The sequence below is a fragment of the Sycon ciliatum genome, chromosome 1 (assembly GCF_964019385.1).
Source record: "Sycon ciliatum chromosome 1, ocSycCili1.1, whole genome shotgun sequence".
Classification (NCBI taxonomy): Eukaryota; Metazoa; Porifera; class Calcarea; order Leucosolenida; family Sycettidae; genus Sycon; species Sycon ciliatum.
Window position 1 is genome coordinate 71061309 of NC_088643.1, and position 22131 is coordinate 71083439.

The 22131-nt window shown below is 46.8% G+C and overlaps 1 protein-coding gene across 1 annotated transcript in view; it reads left to right on the plus strand.

Moving 5' to 3' along the window:
• The first annotated feature begins 174 nt into the window (after positions 1-174).
• Positions 175-22131, plus strand: part of LOC135805235 (serine-rich adhesin for platelets-like) — a 31129-nt gene continuing 9172 nt past the window's right edge. The window contains exons 1-22 of the mRNA XM_065319247.1: positions 175-584; positions 986-1085; positions 1638-1706; positions 2310-2414; positions 7863-7931; positions 8479-8553; positions 9043-9352; positions 11729-12306; positions 12730-12808; positions 13079-13157; positions 13638-13707; positions 13921-14000; positions 14621-14710; positions 15057-15115; positions 15580-15630; positions 16278-16329; positions 16726-16800; positions 19978-20166; positions 20680-20747; positions 21256-21408; positions 21597-21651; positions 21809-21911. Of these exons, the coding sequence (XP_065175319.1) occupies positions 468-584; positions 986-1085; positions 1638-1706; positions 2310-2414; positions 7863-7931; positions 8479-8553; positions 9043-9352; positions 11729-12306; positions 12730-12808; positions 13079-13157; positions 13638-13707; positions 13921-14000; positions 14621-14710; positions 15057-15115; positions 15580-15630; positions 16278-16329; positions 16726-16800; positions 19978-20166; positions 20680-20747; positions 21256-21408; positions 21597-21651; positions 21809-21911 (2626 nt within the window). The 5' untranslated portion in view covers positions 175-467. The remainder of the gene's footprint in view (positions 585-985; positions 1086-1637; positions 1707-2309; positions 2415-7862; positions 7932-8478; positions 8554-9042; positions 9353-11728; positions 12307-12729; positions 12809-13078; positions 13158-13637; positions 13708-13920; positions 14001-14620; positions 14711-15056; positions 15116-15579; positions 15631-16277; positions 16330-16725; positions 16801-19977; positions 20167-20679; positions 20748-21255; positions 21409-21596; positions 21652-21808; positions 21912-22131) is intronic.

Consider the following 22131-nt stretch of genomic DNA (forward strand, 5'->3'; position numbering starts at 1 on the left):
ATGAACTCTTGTTTTCATTAATTTTGTTGTAGATCTACTGTACGGTGTTGACTGTTGTCGTACATATCAGCCGCATTCAAGACAAATTTGGCAAGTAACAGTACTACAAGCGTCCTAGCAACCAACAAATGGCGTCCCCAAGCTGTGCGTATAAATACTATAATTATGATTGTCAGATTGTATGACTGTATTCTTCCTTCACAAAATTAATCCAAGATCAAAGCGACAATTAAATTGTTTCATGCCCAGAGTAACTCAACCTCTTTCGCTACATTGTAGTTCAGCCGGCTAGCCATTGGTTTGTAGGAAGCAGGCACATTGTTGGCAATCGGGGTCGTACACACAATTTTCTGTGTGACGACGCATCTCACACATTCCGGATTTGTTCGTTGTAGAATCTTGTGCAAAGGGCCCAGTAGGGTGCCCATGCTGGGTTTGTCGAAGCCTTGACAGTCGTGCTGGTAGCAATGAGTTTCCGTGCCCTGTTCAAATCGTCCAAGAAAGATGGCGCGGAAGGCGGCCAGTCCCCAGCTCAGAGTCAGAAAGATCGTGTGCCAATAAGTGTCTCTGTTCCTCCAAAGCCAGTAAGGAGCGAGAAAGTTAATTTTGAAAAGGGTACAAAATCTGCAGATAAATTGAATGTCATCACCAGGACTCCCTCATATGTCTTGATAATTCTGTAAAGATTTCTACCAGACCAGATTATGTAGATGGCGTGCAATCCTGGATCATGGCACCAAAATGAAGTATGGGAACTTGTGTTTTCGTCTACATGTGAACATTGCGTGGCTCTAGTAGTTGCTGTGGTTGTAACGACTGCTGCCAACAACTTGTCGTCTGACACACGCATGCACACACACACACACACACACACACGAACGCACACACTATTTGGGCAGTCCTCGGTTGTGAACGTGTGTGAGCCAGGTAGTGATGATCTCCAGTGAGTCTATTTGACTTGGCCTTCTATGCGTTGTCCTTGTAGACTGCATCGATGTCCACGCATGCGACGGTCTCCTCTGATGCTGGTTCCATGTTTGATGGGATGAACTTTGGCACGGTGGCATCTGCTGTGCCAGAGCAAGGTGGGGACTGTGCTCTGACAGCATCATGCCGTTTGTTTGCAATACTGTACCTTCATCTAGCCATCCGACACCAAATTAATTATGACCAGCGGTTATGTGGGGTGCTACGGTGCTGGCCAGTCCAATGTACACTGCTGGACATTGCAGCAACCAGTCCAAGTGCACAGCCTTGTGTCAGTCGTGATAGGTCATTGTTGTGGTAGATATTCATGCAATAGTGATTGAACGTGATATTGCTGACTATCACTGTATTACAAGTACTAAGTACACTACGCAGTAAATGCAGCATTCACTGTGCTAATCAAGATACCGTAGCGTCTCCTTGTTTTGATACGGAAAGCGCCTGGGTATGGTGCTGATGTAGGGGGGGGGGGGGGGGTGGGTCCATGCAAAGCCCCAATTTTGATCAGCTTTGCATGATGGTTTTCGTCTAAATTCTATGACAGTGTACGTCCACTTTATATACCACTTTCCTTCCATCTTTTGCTCTGGTTTCTCCCTGTCTTTTTCTACCTGTCTATCTCTACCTGCTGCCAATATTGCGTGGAACAGAGAAGGCCGGCGATGCATCTGCTCCTGAAGCCGAATCGAGCAGCAACATTGACAGTCACGCTGCAGAAGGTACTGTAGCTAAGTGCCTTCACTTCGTTTATACAGTCGTCCCTCTCTAATCCGGCACTTGTTTATCCGGAACCCTTGCCAACCGGCGCACTTTCTGACGAAACCGATTTTTTTCGTTCAATTCCTACATCTTAATCCGGCACTTGAATTCCGCCTCCGGCAGTGACTTTTTGAAACGAATCGCTCAAACTGCACGTAGTTTGATTTCATAATCCGGCAGTCGTAAATCGACTGTGCGTGTGTGTGCAAGAGTACGTATACATGTGAACATGTTCTCTGTTTTACTTTATCACTGTGTATATTCCTGGAGAAAAGTTGAGAATATAAAGCCGTGCACCAAATACTGGGGTCGACACGGAAAAACCCTGTGTTTTGACGTATGATACATGCATGCAATTGGGTAGGGCCGGGTCAGAGGGCAGGATTTCTTAATCCAGCACCCTCGTTAATCCAGCAGAAAATGCCGTAGCAAAAGGTGCCGGATTAGAGAGGGACGACTGTATACTGTACTAGTATGACATACTGTCAATTATTGACGAAACAGGCTGCACTTGCTATCCGCCTTTGATGATTCTCATCGAATTACGATGTGCGTCTGTGCAGGAAGCAGCGAGGCCTCCACAGCTGAGGCATCTGCGTTCACGTTTCTCAAGCCATCTACGGCAGCAGCAGCAGCAGCAGCAACTTCGGCGGCAGCATCACAGGACGGTACGACCATGCATGCGCAATTAGTTCTACATTCTACGAAAGCATGTGACTGTGTTGATTTGCAAAGACAGTGCAGTTGCTTCTACAGTGCAGTTGCTTCTACAGTGCGGTTGCTTCTACAGTGCAGTTGCTTCTACAGTGCAGTTGCTTCTACAGTGCAGTTGCTTCTACAGTGCAGTTGCTTCTACAGTGCAGTTGCTTCTACAGTGCAGTTGCTTCTACAGTGCAGTTGCTTCTACAGTGCAGTTGCTTCTACAGTGCAGTTGCTTCTACAGTGCAGTTGCTTCTACAGTGCAGTTGCTTCTACAGTGCAGTTGCTTCTACAGTGCAGTTGCTTCTACAGTGCAGTTGCTTCTCAGTGCAGTTGCTTCTACAGTGCAGTTGCTTCTACAGTGCAGTTGCTTCTACAGTGCAGTTGCTTCTACAGTGCAGTTGCTTCTACAGTGCAGTTGCTTCTACAGTGCAGCCATGCCATGTTGTTTGGTACATTGGAAAGGCTTCCTGTCTGAAGCCTTTCCATACTGGTACTCGATGTTCCAGTTTTGTGACACGAGAAAGGCACGAGAATTAGTGTACCGCTGAGTGTACCGCTATACACGTGGTCGACACGTAGTCGACACGTTGTTGATACTTTTTTGACACGTGACCCCGTCAACGGTCTGCTTTGTAAATTTGTGCCAATGCCACTCGGTAAACGCCGATGTCGCGTACGACAAAGACGACTATCCCGTACGCGAAATAGTTGAGAATTGCATGACGTGGACCTGACGGCAAGGACAACTGCGAGGAGGCCCCTTTCGGTACCCCTGACGGGAAGGAGAACTGCAGAAGTCGACGAAGTCGAACGAGGAGGCCCCTTTTCCGTACCCCATACTGCAAAGTGCCATTGATGGATACCTTTTGCACCTGGAACGACCCCTTAAACGCTGTCGCGGCGACTATCCCGTACGCGGAATAGTTGAGAACTGCTGACGTGGACCTTTTGCACCTGGAACGGCCCCGTAAACGCTGCCGTGTCGGCGGAGTGAATGTGCAGGGTACTAGGGTGAAAAGAATTGCTGCAAAGACGTCCCCTAGGCCCTCTACTAGGCTCTAGGCCTTTGCCTTTGGAGACATGGCGAACTGAATGCGCAGGGCGAAAAGAATTGCTGCAAAGACGTCCGCTCTAGGCCTTTGGAGACATCGTGGGAACTCCTTCCGGTACTACACAAACTGCTGACGTGGCCGTGGACATGTACATGGAGAGTCATGGTGGGACTTCATGTACATGGATACATGGTGGGAATTCCTTCCGGCACCCCCGTACCGCAAAGCCAACGGTGGGGAAGGAGAAGTGCAGACGTGCAGGAAGACGAACGAGGAGGAACCAGGACGAGCGAGCAATGGCAGGACTAGCTGGACCGTAAGTAATAGCTGAATTGTGCATGACAACTTGACATCCATGCGGCACTCGCCACTTGCCACTGCATATTTCTTGTCCACTAACAATGTCTCTCCTCTGCCCCCTGTGTGTCCACGGCCCTGTTGCTGAATTGGCCCGATGAATCAAATGTCTTCCGCAACTGGAACGGCCCCGTGAACGCTGTCGCGTCGGCGACTGAATGCGCAGGAGGGAAAATATTGCTGCGAAGACGTCTCCTCTAGACGACGGTAAAGCACCCCATTGATATGTTGCCAGTGTGTGCCAGGGTATCGCGCGATGGTGAATGAGGAATGATGAAGGGTACGGTGGGACTGTAGACCTGTTACCTTCTACTAACACGTTATCAGGTGGAGGGTGTCTTGTACTCACGTTATCAGGTCGAGAGCGTATTGTAGTCACTCTCTCTATTCCTGTAGTTCATTACGTTTAAGGTGTACGTATAACTTCTCAAAAAAAATTAATGGTCTACAGTCGTGTCGGAAGGGTACGGTGGGACTGTAGACATGTTACCTTCTAACACGTTATCAGGTGGAGAGTGTCTTGTACTCACGTTATCACTATATCAGGTCGAGAGCGTATTGTAGTCACTCTCTCTATTCCTGTACTTCATTATGTTTCAGGTGTACGTATAACTTTTCCAAAAAATTTAATGGTTCACGTCTTCAGATAGAGAGCGTATTGCACCCACTGTCTAGTCTCTGTAGTGCATTGAGATTTTGTTGATCGAACATGAAATGGATACACAGACAAAGCCAGGCCAAGTACATGGCGAGATGTCGCCAGAACGTCTTCAGGTAGAGAGCGTATTGCACCCACTGTCTAGTCGATTTTGTGGATCGCACATGAAATGGATCATGTGACACAGACAAAGCAGGCCAAGTACATGAGAGAGTGGACGATGTGCAGATCGACACGGCCTGCGGGTACTTCATTAAAGTTACCCGTGACATAACTAGGATAAAAGTTAATCACTGCAAAAACATTGCCAAGTATGTGAGCACTTTGGACTTGACAGAAGAGTGCACGGGCGACGTTGACAAAACATACTGCGGTGACTGTCACTATCATGACAGCAGGGCACATCACACGCAGCATCGCAGATCGTGTCGAATTGCGCATCATAATATTGCAAAATTGCTCCTGTGCATGCAAGTGGATTTCATTGCACTTCTCAGTTTGGGAAATGCTCGATTATGACAATTCTCCGTATGAGTGCACTAGCCCTGAACAGACATGTAGGTGAACCGTTTGTGGTGTCTCATAGCCTACCTCACGACCTTCTGCTTTCTTTCTTCATCACTTGTATCTTGCAGGTATATCATCCCGTGACGACCACATTGAAGTCTGAATTTGAAGTGGGAAGATGCTTCAGCAACCACATCGTACTTTTCCATTGCTTTCATTGTGCTTCTACTGTGCATGTGTGTAACTTGTGGGGTAAACATGTGATGACATTGTATGCTGGCGACACGGTCAGATGTTCATGCGTCTAACGTACACCTGCATGTTATGCATTGAAAAGGGTTTGCCACTTGCGATCCTGGGACGAGTATCAGGTCCGCTTTGTCCTGTGTGGGCTGTATCAGATTGCTGTTCACTTCTCTATCTGTTGGATATGTGACTTTCTGCAAGTTTCTGGTGTATGATGGCCACGTTCTTGCTTGTCACTTTGTATGATATTACATTCTGTATTCGCTGCTTCCATGGCATGGTCTGCAAACTGCAATCCTTGGGCAAATGTCATGTTTGCTATGTTGTGCTTTGGCCGTCAGCTTGTCTACACGCTGTAGTTGAATTATTTTTGTTTCACAACTGACTTCCTCAAGTACGGTGGCCACTGCTTTGCATGGCATTATACATGAAGAATTTCCTGTTTGTGTCGTGTGCATGTGCGTATGTGTGCGTGGCCACGTGTGTGTGCCGTGTGCATACACATGTTTGTGTATCTGTGTGCGGGGTAGCGAGGCGGGGAGGGCTGGTATGTATCAGTGTGTTATTGCAGTCGCATGGCTACATACAGTACATCGCGCGCGTGGTCATCATGTTTACCTTCGGGGTTGGGGTGGGGAGGGAACGGAAAAAGACCTGAAATTATCCATATAAAAATCGCTCTGTGAGCGGTTCTGAAAAACCTTTACTGGTACTGCCCCGTCGTAAAAGTAAGAAATTAGAACTGGCCCATTGTCCCCCCAAATGCGAACTGATCCACCTAAATCGCGAATGACGGGACCCGAACGCACCAGTAGCACGAGGTTCCTACCTGTGGATGCAGATGGGGACGTTGGTCCGGACCATAGGCCATGTACTGTACTAGCGGTAGGCTTCCCTATCAAAATAATAAATTCTACTGCTACTACTGGTGTTACCCTATGATAATTGCCGTGATCCTGTGCCCTCCCGACCTCGTGCTACTGGTGCGTTCGGGTCCCGTCATTCGCGATTTAGGTGGATCAGTTCGCATTTGGGGGGACAATGGGCCAGTTCTAATTTCTTACTTTTACGACGGGGCAGTACCAGTAAAGGTTTTTCAGAACCGCTCACAGAGCGATTTTTATATGGATAATGTACAGTTGTGGCAAGTGAAATCCGACACTTGCCATAGGGGACAGCGCCTCAAATGGACATCAATGATGTAATGCACTGCACCTAATTTGTACTATAGAGCCGTATGCATCCCAAACAGGTCGAAAGGTCACAGCTTAGATACACACAGTTCACAAACATGGTACACATAAGGAGTATTGGTATCCAATTCCCATTCATTTTCGCCAGCACCTTTTGAACCTTGACTGTGATAAGTACGAATTCTGTCATCAGACAGATAAAGTTGTATGCAGCACATGTACTGTACGTATGCAGGGCTGCAGAGGCTGCAGGATGCACGGTGCAGTCTCTTATGCCAAGTGTCGGATTTCACTTGCCACAACTGTATGTAGTAGTGCACGGACTTGCCTGACGGCAGTTTTTTTTTTGCTTCGGGTATAAGCTACCAGGCATTCCATGCCAGATCTATACTGGCTGTGGTTGATGTGGTTGCAATGAAAAAGAGTGTTGTCAGAACCACTGGTGTGATACTTGCACTTTTGCTTTGAAACAACTGTGCCATGCAGTGTTTGTCAAATGCATCATGTGTGCCATAAGGTGGACATATTTTTTAGTAATAGCAGTCAATTAATAATATCGCAAATTGCCAATGAAGAGTTTTGGCTAATCAGTAAGAGTTCCTTTTTATCTCTGACATTCGAAGACCTCCTGTATGCAATGGAAGTGCTGCAGAACTGACATTTTCTGAAATTTAATGTGGGTCTAGATCGATCACACCGAAGGTCTTTGCCAAGTAGCCCATGTAACAGTTATGTAGCCTCCCTTGGTGTACTTTTTTAAATACTTTAAAAAAAAGTATTTTAACTTCAACTAGCACCACCATGACAGCTGCCAACTGTCTTCCACCTGTTTATTACCTCTTTCCTTTTCTAGAGGAAACATTGGGGCCCAAGTTTAGTGCACGCCAGTTATACCACATCTTCAGCAGCCAATCGTGCACAATTTAGCACAGAACTGACAGGGAGTACTGACACATTTCATAGCATGATACTGAGCTTGGGCACTGCTCCGTAGCGTTAATCAACGGCATTTTAACGTGGAAGGTCTATGGTCATGAGCGCTGATGCCAAAGGGGAAGGCAAGCACATAGCCATGAACCATAGCTCGTAGCTGTACTGATGAGGCGTTTATGGCCGAAACAGCTTGCTGTCTACAGCATTGGGGAACCATGAACCGTTCAGGTTGGAATGCCGTTGGTTAGTGCTATCAAGCCCCAGTAGTACTCTAGCTCAGTATCATGCCGTGGAATATGTCGGTACTCCCTGTCAGTTTTGTGCTAAATTGTGCACGACTGGCTGCTCAAGATCTGGTATAGCTGGTGGATGCTAACCCATAACTCGTGTCCCAGTGTTTTCTCTAAATGCATCCTCATATTTTTCTTTTTTCTTTTCTTTTCTGTTGTTACCTATTCTTGGCAACAGAAAGTGGAGAGCCTTCAACAACGGAAGGATCGGCATTCTCGTTCCTCAAAGGCGATGCGGCACCAGATAGTAAGAATAAGCCTGCTGAGAATTTTCTATGAATATAAAAAGTAGTGGTGCTGTGAATCAGGTAGCTTCTTCGTTTTCTTGAGCTGGACTTGATGGAGCTCCACTGTGATGTTGATGTAGATTGCCACTGTATAGGGTTGCATTCTACCAAGAGCACACCTAACCCCCTAGAGTGTGCAACCCCCGCATGCGGTGCTGTCTCGATAGAATTTCAAGTTGATGTCCTTTTCATGATGCAATGCTACTTGCACGACTGGTTTCCGACGTTTATACTGGGTGTTGGTGCATCACATGTGTTTCCTGGATCTAGTTTATACAGGATCAGATGGGGATTTACCCACCAATGGTCCAGGATACGCCCGATAATACGCGTGCACCTCGCATTGCATCATTTAAATAATGTGGAACTGCACACTCAGGGGAGGGTTATGCACTCCTGGTGCTATCAGTGGAAGGCCTGCTCTCCAGGGTTGGACAACTTCCATAGCTGGATGATCCTGATCAAGTACCGATTTTGTTTTTGTTTTTTCCATCCATTTCCCATTAGACACTGCAGTCACAACAGAGACTGTGGGTGTTGAGGAACCAGCTGCATCGTCAGCATTTTCCTTCCTCTCGGCAGGTATGTTGGGTGCGTTAAATACAGAGTAAAGTTTACTCTGTGAACCTGGTGTTTAGATCTGTGCCTTCGTTATGACTGTTACAGTCGTCCCTCTCTAATCCGGCACTTTATAATCCAGCACCCTCGATAAACCAGCACAATTTTCAGTAGCCAAATGTCCTCTTCATGCACATTGCAGCAGTAGATCAGATTTACTAATCCAGCACCCTCCCTAATCCAGCACATTTCCGTGGCACAAATGGTGCTGGATTATAGAGGGACCACTGTATTACTGCTGCTAGGGGTGGCAGGGGCCGGTGGGAGTTGTGGCATGGCGTCATGTAAGGTGCAGTCTTTTCGTTTCTGTACTTCTGTTCCTAGTTGCTGCTGTTTCTTTGCCGACGTGGCACGGTGACTGCATCTGGGTGGGGGCTCTATTGCATCTTGCATAGCTTTTTGAAATTGCCCAATACCACCACTTCTCATATTTTGTGCTTGACTGGTCGCCAGGTTCAGCAACACAGACCTCCACTGAGGTGTCCATCATCGCACCATCGAATCCCACTGATAGTGACATGATGTCAGCTGCACATCACACCGAAGAGACTGCTGTTGACAGTGGCAGCAGTCCCGCTGCGCTGCGCGCAACTGCAGCCAAAGCAACGCCAGTCCAGGCATCGCCTACCCTGCGACAGCCCAGGTCTGTTCAGCGAGAAACACCAAGCAGCACCACGGGAACCCCGTCGAATCCACAGCGAAAAAAGAAGAGGAAGGCACGTGTTCCCGGTGGAGCCCGGCTTGATGACGAATCAACCTCCGTGTAAGCACTTGTTACATAGTATTTGTACTACACTTGTACATGTATATACTTTTGAGTCGGGCTCGCTCGTTCACACACTGTTAGACAACAACTGGACGTGTTCTGGGGTGTCTCTTACTTAGAATATCATGATCTCAGACAATACCGTATTTCCCCGAATATTAGTCGCAACTTTTTACACTAAAATGCAAGGGTAAAAAGGGGGATGCGACTTACAATCGAGCATGACTTACTACGAACTGACGTGAATATATCCGAACTGGCTCAAACCTGAAAATGGGGGTGCAACTTACGATCGGGGAAATACGGTACTATAAGACAAAAACAAAAGGGAAAACCACTCTCTCTCTCTCTCTCTCTCCAGAACTCCCTCAGCACAAACTCCCCACTCATTCACAGTAGGAAAAAGCCCACGCAAAGCGATAAGCACGTGACACGCAGATACCGCGCGGCACTAAAACGCAGCTAACAGGGCACTACACGTAGGGTAGTGAGGACAATACAAAGTCAGATGCGTTGTAACTGATATGCAGATCAGTAGCAGTTCAGTTAGTTGAGGACGAACCTCAACATACCTCCCTTTCTTTGAAAGCAGGATGGACTGTCAGTTTACAGATTGAGCCCATCATGCTGCTTCTTGGATCGGTCGGATCGACGAGTCTTGACATTGGTCAATTCCTGGACCGGTATGGGGACTTCGGTGTCCGCTGAGGTTGGCGTAGCGCCACGGCTCCACCAGATCGAGATGACGGCGCTGGACGGCACCACCATCGGTCTCGACGGTGGCTTCATGGACATTAGCTTCTAATATCGTTTTGGTCCAACCGACAAGGTTCACACAACTCAGTTTGGTGATATTTTCATTGCAGGAATGATACAGGTGAAAACAAGAGAGAAAGAAAACTACCTGTCCATCATGGAAGGAACAACAACAACCAGAAAAGGGTTCGCCGGAGGCTTGTTGGACAAAGACTGCATCACCTTCCGCCAAGTGACGTGGGGCGGTGTGATGCCATGAGTCGTACTTGTCCTTGACAGAAGCCTTCACTGCTGCTCCGCACACTCTAACTGCTTCATCCAGTTCGTCAACGTCCTCTTCCTCAGATTCTGAGTCGGGGCAGCGCAGAGCTTTCAACTGTGTACGAAATCCACCGAGCAGGAACAGATCTGCCGGAGCATGCCCTGTGGTGGTATTCACCTTGGACCGGAGGGTACCGAGTGACTCTTGCATAGCTCGCTTGAGAGACGTCTGCGACGACTTTCGGAGATGGCACTTGAGCGTCTGGTGCAATCGTTCCACAGGGTTTTGCCTTGGGTGTACTGGCGACCACCATGGGCCTACGAATACAATCAGCATGCGTAGCTTGTAGAGCACGCACCTGCTCCACACACTCCGATACTTTTAATTTCTTGCCAGCAGTGGCCATACACAGGGGCTGGACAAATTCTACTGGTAACCCACTAATAAACTGTTCGATCACTACAGTATCCTCGTCACCAGTCGCGCTGTGACCAGACAGGTCCAGCAACCGCTGGAGATCCGTGACGAAAGCGTCTACCGACTCGTCTGGTTTCAGCTTATGCTGCACAAACAAGCTTTTTGCCTGCAACTTCGTTGCTGCAAACGCAGATGATAGCTTGCCGAACACAACATCCGGATCTGCCTTGTTGGTGTCCGACAACTGATAGCATACCAGAAACGCGTGGCCGTCCAGAAACAGCGGAAGGTGTTTCATCTTGTCATCGTCCGACGTCCACTTTGAGATTTTGGCCAACACACCAAATTTTGACCGAAAGGCATTAAAATCGTCCCCCTTGCCCTTGAAGGGGCGAAGGAAATTGTCCATCTTGAGACTCATTCCAGACACACTACGGATTACGATACTAAACGCTAGTATAAAAGCTTGCGGGAACAAGCACGGGCACCGACCACGGCCACAAACGCACCAACACAGGTGAACGCTACGACACGACCGACCGAACGATCCTCAAATCCAAGGCGAGTTTCTGCACCACTCTGTTGTGTAACGTACGCACAACAATTATTCACCACTACATGTACTCCGCACACAGCACTCACACCGGCGGACGGGACAATGCACTCGTGCCGGATGCCCCAGTCACGAAGCTGGGCTGCAGTCTCTGTACCGAGAAACCGGGAACCGTTGTCCGAGATGATGCGTACTGGATAGCCGAACATGGTGAACATAGCTAACAGGGGGGAGAGAGTGGGGAGGAGGGCAGGTCAACCGTTTTTTAAACTGTAAGCGAAGCACTTTGTTTGATACTGTTTTACCAGTCCACATTGGAGATCGAAGTTGTTACACTGTGCTTGCAGTAAGTTTTGTTTTGTGTTTCTACCATTCACTGGCGTAGGTCAATGGAGAAGTCTCCATCAATCTCAAGAAGTGGAGCTGGGTCAAGGGAAGACCTCGGAGATACCAGCAGTAGCAGCAGTTCATTGATAGCAGGAAAGGAGAGCATAGCTGATGTTGCTGGACCCACTACTGACAGCACTGCAACACAGGTAGTTGGAGTGGGCTCCGCTTCGTCTGACAGCACTCCTGCCAGCATCAAAAAGTCATCGGCAAGCAGCAGTGTAGCTGGATCTGCAGGGACTGCTACCAGAGGTGTGGACACTGTGACAGATGTTACGCCTGCTGCTGCTGACATTCTCAAAGACGGGGATGAAACTGATGGGCAAGACCACAGTAGCCCAAAGACTATCTCCAAACTGGCGCTAGTCGACTTAGACGGATCTTCGCCAGCTGTTGGTGATCAGAATGATCACGAAGCGAAGCTGCCAGTCGATGAAAATGTGGAATCTAGTGACCAATCAGTGCCCGTTGATAGTGCAGCAAGTGCCGCTGGACAAGTCTCGAATGTCCCTGACTCGCTGCTCGAGTCGAAGCAAATATCTTCTACGGACCAAAACGAAGTGGACAGTATGAATGGTAAGACTTTGATTTGACGGCACCACTTGTGCACGTAGATGGTTTAATGGCATTCAATACTGACTCTGTGTTATTGGTGCCCGGCTCTTGTTTCCACTCGATGTTTGCTGACCTTCTTCTTCTTGCATGCGACCAAGAATACAGAATACTCCAGAGTGTACAACTCTGCAGAAACCTCCACCATGCCTTATTTTCAGTTTGTCATTTTTCATTATGTATACCACTTGACGCTACACAAAACTCCACTGCGCGCAGCTGACCTCACACATCGAATGCATTGAATCGAGCTTTTGTTTTTGGAAACATTACTGCGCGAGCTCCACTGCAGCCACTTCATAAGCCTCTTGTCTTGTGCATGCTTTCCAGGAATATTACTTGACATTCATGGCCCGGTGTTTGATTGTGTGCTTTTCTCTGTTCCAGTGTACGACATCAAGCTTAGTGTGGAAGAGCGACTGGAGCTTCGCCTGCAGTCAGAGTCATTTCCTTTGAATGACATCCTGTAAGCCCGTAGATCGTGTTGTGCTTGCAATGTTGTTTCGTGGCATGCCAGATAAAATTATGGTTCTGACATAACTATACTTACATGCACTCGTAGCAAGTTACTGTCACTGAAGTAAGATTTGCATTGTAGCTTTCACCTGATGCATTTATCTACGGAAGTGACTACCAGTACCCCTCTCACCCTTTGCTGTCTTGTTGGAGTTGTATTCTCGTGATGATGATGATGGTAATGTTCTTTTTTTTCTTTTTCTTGCCGTCCCTGTTGTAGATTAAACCTGAAACAAACAGAGAACCAGCTAGTTGGCTACTTGTCAACCCTGCATTCTAATCAAGCCCAGCGCCTCTCAGTAGGTTACACGCTCTGGTAGTATTCACCACAATCACAATCACATCTTTACCTGTAGTTAGAATGGTTATGCCTGTTTTATACATGTACGAGTCGTAGATATCAACTTGTCTGAGATTTTAAAGAGAGTATGGGAAAACTTAGAAATACAAAAATGTATGCTATTCTTCCACACGAAAAACTCAGTGCTGCTGAGCAGGGAACACACTAAACTCACATTTGGGTTTTATCGAGCACCTTATGAGCTACGGTATCGCGATTTTGGCAGTAAAATGGCAGTCGAGGGTGAGCGAAGTGTCAATCAGTCGGCGGGAGTCGCGAGCCCTCCCTTACTCATCAGGCCGCTTGTTTTTTTTTGGAGCAGGTTGCTGCGTAACTAGCACCAGTGCAGGGTGTGTGTGTGTGTGTGTGTGTGTCTGTGTTCTGGCCTGAAATGTATGTGTTTGTTCTGTCTTTTGTTTTTCTCCCCCGCATTATTCAGAAACGCCGTGAAGCCCCTGAGCTTCGGAAGCTGGAAGCAGCAGCCACTGCTCAAGAAAATTTTGAAGAAGGTAGAAACCGTTGCATAGATTTCTTCATGATGGTTGCTAGGTATTATTTATTCTTTCTTGGTCTTGACATAAAATGTGCCCATTACGAGTACTCAATATGTATGCAAGCATGACTCAACCAGGATATACTGAGGAATGTAAGAAGAAGAACGCCATTTTGATCCGAGTTGCTTCTCGAAGATTCTGGTTTTTGTTTTGTTACTGTGTGTATAGCTGAGAAGCACAACAGTCAACTGAAGGACATCACTGATACGCTTGCATCCATGTCATTCACATTGCAATCAGTGGACAATGTAAGTACCGGGTCGTTCATAGCATGGCACACATTGCTATGGTGATCTACGTGCAGTTCATCAAGCTCTTGTAACGAAGTGTGTACTCGTATTATGGTGTCATCACTTCTTCTTTTTTACTTTAATATGCGGAGCCTGGGTTCATGAGGAAGATATCTCTTGGTGCAATGATCTGGAGCTATATGCTTGTCTATTGTGTAGATGTGTATGCCTGCCAATACTTTACTTGAAATAATGGCATGAACTATGCACACTGTATCAAATTGATGTACAGTCAACTTGGCGGGGCATCAGTAAGTGTCATTATTCGCGAAGTGTCGTTATACCCGAAGTCTCATTATATGCATTACAGTTGGATGGGACTTTGCTCTGGGCATCGAAATTCTGTCGCTATTCACGAATTGTCGTTATATCCGCATTCGTTTTTAGCGAAATTGACTGTACTACCAAGTAGTATGTTGATTGGTATGCCTTGCACTACTGGTACTCCTTGAGGGGTTTCTTCCACTCATCCGGGGTAGAAAGCTACCAAGAAGCAATGTTTTTGTTCAGACTCTGGTACCACTAGCTTGAGTTTGATGTCATTTGATTTTACGATGTATTTCTGTGCTTGCTGGCAGATGGTATCGCTGAATTCTAAGCGAAATGAGCTTATCGAGTCGCAGTGTTCCGTTCAGCGTGAATCGGTGGACTGCATTCAATTGCTTCTGGTCAGTGACATTTTAGTAGTTCTTTTGACTGTTATTTCCCCACCAATATCTTTGGGCTGCTGCTGCTGCTGCAGAAGACAACAGTGGTAGACATATTGCATTACCAGTCAGTTGTGGATGGGGAGAGGAAGGATGACATGGGCATGTCATGCAATTATTAAGAACAAGGTGGCACAGAGCATTGCTACTTTCAATTTGCAAGTGAAGCAAACAGAGCACCTGCAAAATGTTCTATGTACGCTACATGTACTCGCGCGCCTCGCCCATCGAGTAACAGCACGGTTTATTGTTATGGTTCCGGTTGTTTATGCTGGTTTCATCTCTATGTTTGTTTGCTACTGTGCAGAAAGAGCAGTTGACGGAAGCAGAATCGTATCGGACACAGTCGACGGCGGACATCGCAAAGTAAGTTTTATTCCCTGGTGCTAAGATGTGTGTTTCTCCTGCTACATGCATGTACACTGCTGCTCTAGAATACTGTGTTGTGTGCATGGTGTGCAGCCATGCATGTGCGCAGGTTCGCTAAGTGGTTTTTTTTAGAGTTAGGGCCAGGCTTCTTTTCTATAATGCTGTGAATGATAGGCAAGTCGTGTGTGCATACATGCATGCTTCTTCTGTATAGGATTATGCCCAGTAACTGCAACAGAAAGACTGGCTGTATAGCAAACACTAAAAACAATGGAAACTACTACATGTAGTAGATGGTCTGAATGCATATTTTAATCTGACATTTGTACTGTATTGTATTGTACGCTTGCTTGCAAGTCTCTGAACCCCTCATTTGATGCCAGGCCTTATCTCGTACTTCAAGAGGTGGTGGTGGTTCTCAGACTTACGGCTAGCTAATTCGCGGCTCTCGTTTTGTACAGGCACCGTCAAGAGATCTCGTTACAGAGAGAGGCGATAGTGAGAGAGCAAAGGTAACCAGTATTCTATCTTGCTATCCTGTTGACAGTTCACACTCACCACCAGTGCACAGTACTGTAAAACATGTAATTGTAGGTGCATTAAAATTCCGGTGCCAGGGACCTGTCAGGTTTCAGGTGTAATGTAGAATTAGGTGACCAGCGTTCCGTTCGCATACAGTGCATACTCTAGTGCCTTTTATGTGTAATTTAAATTTAGGTGCCTGGTTTCTCCACCGAATCACCGAAATTAAACTTACACCGAAAATTACATGTTTTACAGTATATTCTTAGGTTATGGTGTATACTACCGCAACATGTGTATCGACTGCCGAGTGGATTGGACAGCACTCGCCTATGAAATTGGACCTCTGGTTTAGCTGCTCAGCTCTGCCAATCTCTTCTGTGACGCTCTTCTAATCGGCAATGCTGCTGATAGAATCTGAACAACTGATTGTTCGCATCCAATCCAAGTACCTCTCGTTGTGCATTCAATGGCACTGCGGCTGTGCAGTAGCAACAAAAACTGCACATAGTTTTCACGCATCGGCCAATCTGCTCTTGAATCGCTGAGCACTTGACTGGATGCTGGTATAGTTCTGTGCTTGCTTTCATCCAGTGCTCATGTGCATTGTGACCTTGGTCTGTGTTCTGTTTCCTAGCCATATGGACGTAGACTGGGATCTGTCACGCAAGTGTACTGAAAAGCTACAGGTAAGATTGAAACATGGGGTGACGTAAGCATTGAGTACTCCTGACTTAGGCTTTGTGCGTGATGTAGCACTGAGGTGTTTTTTTCTGCTAGGCAGTCAGCCTGGAACGGAACACAGACTGCGTGCACTCGCAGTTTCTCCTTGGGTACCTGACCTGTCGCCCATCCGTATCAGTGCATCTTATGCCTGCCTTTTTCTTTTCTTTTTGCATTGCGCGCCACTCAGCATTATCACAGCACTTACGAGAATGCAACTGCATCAAGACTGTTCTTCTCTGCAACCTGCATCCTTGTAATTGTGCATATGTAGTCCTGACTTTAGTAGTGAATTGTTACTGGAGTATGCAACTTATGACTGATGTGTCGTACTTTCCTCTTCCTTGTCGCCTTGCTTTCAGGCTGAAGAGGAGGAGAAAACCAGAGACACCATGGCAGAGCGGGGAGAGCTGTCCAAGAAACTTGACACGGTGCAGGTACACCTCTACCTCCATATCTAGTTCACTTTAGTTTCATAGCGAAAGTGCTTAACTGCCGAAATATAGGGTTGCATTCATTTTCTGAAATAAGCTGTTCGTGTTAGCTTCTATTCCCTCCTTGAGTCGTACTGGGTGAAATACTGATATGTTGCTGTTGATACCGTTCCCTATGTTACTTAGCAACCAGCACCCTGACATTGAAGTTTGGACATCAATATGATGACTTGAAGTTTGTTTTGCATGCAGGCTATTATAAGTATAATCTACTTTCCGCTCGCTATCTGAAAATGGCACACCATTCCACGTGTATGGTACTTTGAGTTCTTGAACTTGCACTCGTCCAGTCAGTGACCTGACCTGGCTTGTCGCCATGGTCACAGCGGTAACACTTCTTGCCGGATAATTCAGACAATCCAGGCTTGGGAGCTTGCTTGCTCATGTCCCGCCAGTCCCATCACTGTATGTATGGTTTGCGCTGCCGATTGCTCTGACCCCTAGTTCATAGTCTCATTCATCAATAAAGATAATAATAATAATAATAATAATAATAATTCACTGAAATTTCTTATCAGTCCTCCTCCAGAACTAAATATAGTCCTCCTCCAGGATACAAGTATTTGGAGTCGAATAATAGAGAGGTTGCGCATATCGAAGTTTTGTAGTGTTCGACGGACCAGGCAACCACGAAAAGGCTGGGGAAATTGGTCACAATTAATTTTCGTTGTTCAGCTCTTTTCTTGTCGATAGTTGACGAAAGTGCGTAGGACTTTCGAACTCCAGGCCGTTACGGCCGAATCTTACGAATTTTCGTTGTGCGCGACCTCTCTAATAAGGCCATTGCGCATTACCAGATATTGAAGGTATTAGCAATGCACATGAGTATGCTGGGATCAGCAACGCACTGTTCAACACCCCACATAGCCATGCCCAGATGGCTGTGTGGGGTGTTGGTGGTAGAAACGACGGCATTGCGTGATAGGATTATAATTATTATTGTCCACATATAATTGATTAATGAGTCTCAGAGAATCACAGTGTTCCTTCTGTCCAGAGCTCTCTGGTTTGCGTCCAAGGCACTACTAGTATATGGGATTGCCAACGTCATTAGCCTATCCTCAACCAAAACCCTGTATGCCGCGGGGAAATTGCACAGGAGGGGGGGAGAGGTGACAGGTGTCTTTTTCTGCAATGCTTTCCACGGCATAATGACGAATCTGCAGCACTTTCCACGGCGTAATGAGACTTTTGCGGCAAAACACAACTTGAAACCCTGCAGTAAACAGCAGAAATGAAAGGAAGAAATAGGAAACTAGCCTGCATTAGTATCATAGTTGTAGTATTGTGTTGATAGTTAGCTGACAGCAGACAACCTTCTGGTGGTTGACCATGCATACAGCCTTCAAACTTCAGCTCTGGGCTGGCCATGAGATGTGAGGTGCTCCTTGAGCTTCTTAGAACCTATGTAAAAACCCTGCCTTGAACGAAGTTAGCATACCTTCCTTCTCATCCTCGTCCAGTAGGTCGCTTGCATACAGGTCAGGGCTGCCTGCCACAGTCAGAAACTCGTTGACTTGGAAATCGTGACCTAGTCGCTGGAGGATATCATGCACTCACAAGGCTTGCGGCTTCGGAACTGGTCGTTCAGCTACAGCAGAGGCTTGCGGCTTTGGAACTGGTAGTTCAGCTACAGCAGAGGCTTGCGGCTTTGGAACTGGTCGTTCAGCTACAGCAGAGGCTTGCAGTTGTCCGAGAAGAAATCCATCTGCAGCTGGGAGCATGTACCTGACCTTTTGATTGGCCATGATGATAGAGAGCGCTTTCACAGATGCTGGTGGCTGCAATGACACCCTTATCTCTTCCTTTGATGAAGTCAGGATAAGATTTCACGAACGTGGTAGCAAACACAGTCGTACTAGCATCCCCACCGAGTTGCAATATAATTTGATGTCATCGTCATCATCATCGGCTTCTTGCATACCCGACTCCAGTTTGGGCAAGCCCTGCACATGAGACTTCAGGTGAACCAAGAAACGAGCCTTCCTGCCATCGGTTAGGCGAAACATTTGATTGAAGCTCTGTACGAAGTTGTTCACTTCCTCGAATTGGTTGTGGAAGCTGTCTCTAGTCAAGTTGAGGATGTGTGCAAGACATGTCGAGTGAACTGAGTTGGGAAGCAGTGATGACAGTACATCGGTATATGCCTTTGTAATACGCGACCGAGTGACAAGGCAAACTGGTTCAGTCTCTCCGACTCAAAACATAAGTAGTAGTCTCAGGGAATAATATTGCACGAAAAGACGAACGTAGGTAGCACAGAACTTATAGTATACAGTACTGAAAGACTAAGGTGAAGGTACGACTAGAAACAACGGAAGCAAAGACTCTGCAACAACTGAGCTGGGGAACTGACAGACGGATATATACGGTACCAGATTGCCAGTTACAGCTCTGAGCGCTAGCTAGCGATCTCTAAATGAAAGCAAGGGACCTGATGGTGCCAGCAATGAATAGTGCAATTCATAGTAATACATGTACATAGTGATTTGTGTAGGAGAAAGTCTGTCTACTACGGCCTTCTTCATGTAAGCTGCACTGTCTGTTTTGAATGCAATGATATTCTCACAAGCAACTCCATAAGACATTAGAGTCTTCATCATTGCCTGTGATATAGCGGCATTGTTTGTTTTCTCCAGAAACATGACATCTAATAGATCAGCCTCCAGACAGTCACGGCTGTTGACAGTGGATGTGCTTACCAGTATGTTCAGCACGTATTGCCCAACACCGTCGCTTATCTCTTCAAGTATAACACACGAATCATAACCAGCGATTATTGCTGTGATCGTACAGCTGCATTATGCCAGGTATAGCTTCGCGGCGCCATTCTGGACTCGACTGTTCAAGATCTCCCGAATCTTGAGATGATCGGACTTCCACTGAGGGATGTTTGCGGCAGTCAATGTCTTGACCCATTCCTTGACCACCGAGAGTCTCTCCTGCTTCGCCACAGTAGCAGCATCCATTGCACTGTGTATAGTGTGCTGGCGCTTTGCAGAGTTCACATTAATCATGCTCTGACTGCTGCTCCCGTTTCTGCATGTAACTCTTGCAAACCAAGCGGTCTTCAACCGTCTACTGTCCAATGTGGTCTATTCCCTATTTCTGTGTATTCAGATGGAGATTGCTGAGCTCGAGGAACGTCTACGTGGCCTGCGCCAACAGGCCAGTACCATCCAAGCATCCATTGATGTTGTGGACAGCAAGGTGGCAACCGTGCGTACAGAAATGTCAGCACAGCGCTCGCAACTGGACACTCAGGTGGAGAGCTTGCACGAGCAACAGGCGCAGCTGGACAAGCGGAAAGTATGTGAAAGCAGCATTTGTGTGTGTGTGTGTGTATTTGTTTTATTGCGGTACTGCACTTCCCAGGCAGACAGCTAGTTATTGATGTGCATGGTAGATCATATCATGTGTACAGTGTGCTTTAAAAGGTCTTTGCAGATATCCCATGCTGCCGGAAAACTACAAGTTGATGCTGTCCTATCTAGACTACGAACCCCAACCGCAGAGTGTGCAACTCCCTTATCAGTGCCGTGAGGTTGATGTCGTTTTTCGTGATGCAATGGTACGCGTGCGTTCCGATGGCCAAGTAGGAGTGGGAAGACTGAAAGTGTGCTTGCTAGCTTATTTCTACGTGTACAGTGCTGTACGAGTTTTACGGGACTGAGGCACAGGATGCACACGGGACATCTGAAAACACGCCTACATGACGTTGTGTATAGCCGATCTACATCGTACTGATTGTGTGTGTGTAGGTGCTGGTAGCCATTGTCATCTCCACGCTTGTCTTTCTGCTCCCTACTTTGTGCACTTCAGGCTAAACTGGAAGCAGATGAGGGCGTCACAGAGAAGCTTCAAGAGGAGATAGACACCAGTCAAAAGAGGTCAGAATATTATATGCTGTGTACTGGCTTTAAACAAGAAGCAAGGACAGTGAATCTCCCATGGGGTGTTTAGCACTGTTTGAAAGAGTATTCATGCTACTGTCCCCTTCATGCATACGTACAATATACTCACAATTTGTTATGTGTGTAATAGGGTCCACGTAACCGTGTTGAGCACTCCCTGCTGGCGAAGGAGAACCTCTTCGTACGTACAGCGTACAGTACATCTAGTTGTATTCATTGGACAGCCGGCTGCTTCAGCCGTGCTATTCTATCTTCACAGCGGAGGCCAGAATGAATGGCTTCAATGATCGCATGGAAGTCTGGAGAACGACAAAGAGTCAGATTGCACGATTATGAACTGCGAGAAATACGGCGGGCTTTGCAATAGTTCATAGCTTCTCTCAGTTCATCAGGCTGGCCAGGTTCCAGATTTTGTCATGTGTACCATTCCTCCACTGTCTCTCTCTCTCTCTCTCTCTCTCTCTCTCTCCCTGTCATTGTGCAGGCATGCGGACATTGAAACGAAGATGCAGTCACTGATTGAGAGCCGCAGTCATTCCCTGGAAGTGGGCAGAAATGACACCGAGTGTGTCGAATCGTTTCTATGTCTGGCGGAGCAGTCCCGGCAGACATTGGCATGTAGCATATCCTTATCTGAGTAAGTCCATGTTTATACCTCTTGTTCCGCAGTTTCTGCATGCTATCTCACTAGATGAAGCAAATACAATGTAACTTACAATCTACATATACTGTGTGGCTAGGGTTAATGTCTTCTGACGCTTACAGCCACCTCTTTGTCGGGGAAACATCGTGAGGTAAGATCTATGCCTCCTTGTTTCAATGCAGGCAAAAGGGCGCCCTTACAGAAAAAGAAGATGAAGCTCAAGGTATCACTCACAAGGTATGTTGTTTTAGATGTCTTAATGCGATGTAGACCCAGTCACATTCCCTTCTCTTTTGGTATGGTATGTTGGCTGCCTGTTGTTGTGTGGCATCACCTGACTTTACTTTTTCTTTCATCTCTTTCACTCCATGTACCTTTTCTACTGTCTTTTTAGTTGGTTATTGCTCAGAAGGACACGGCTAGTTTACGTGGAAAGCTCGACAGTATTACCACGCAATTGCCCAGTGTCGAAACAGCCAAAAAGCTGGCCGTCAGCGGTGAGTTTCCGTATGAGGGAGCATTACAATCATATTCCCTTGTTCTAGTTCTGCCTGAAGGGCCCGGCTGTAGGAGGTGTTGGGATGTGGAAGTACCGGATAAGAGAGGCTCTATTGTACATGTGTTCGTTGACCATGACGCTGAGGTTGTTGATATGACTTCTTTCTCTTGTTTGGTTTTCAGTGAACCATAGTCTATCTATCCTTTCACCTCACAAAT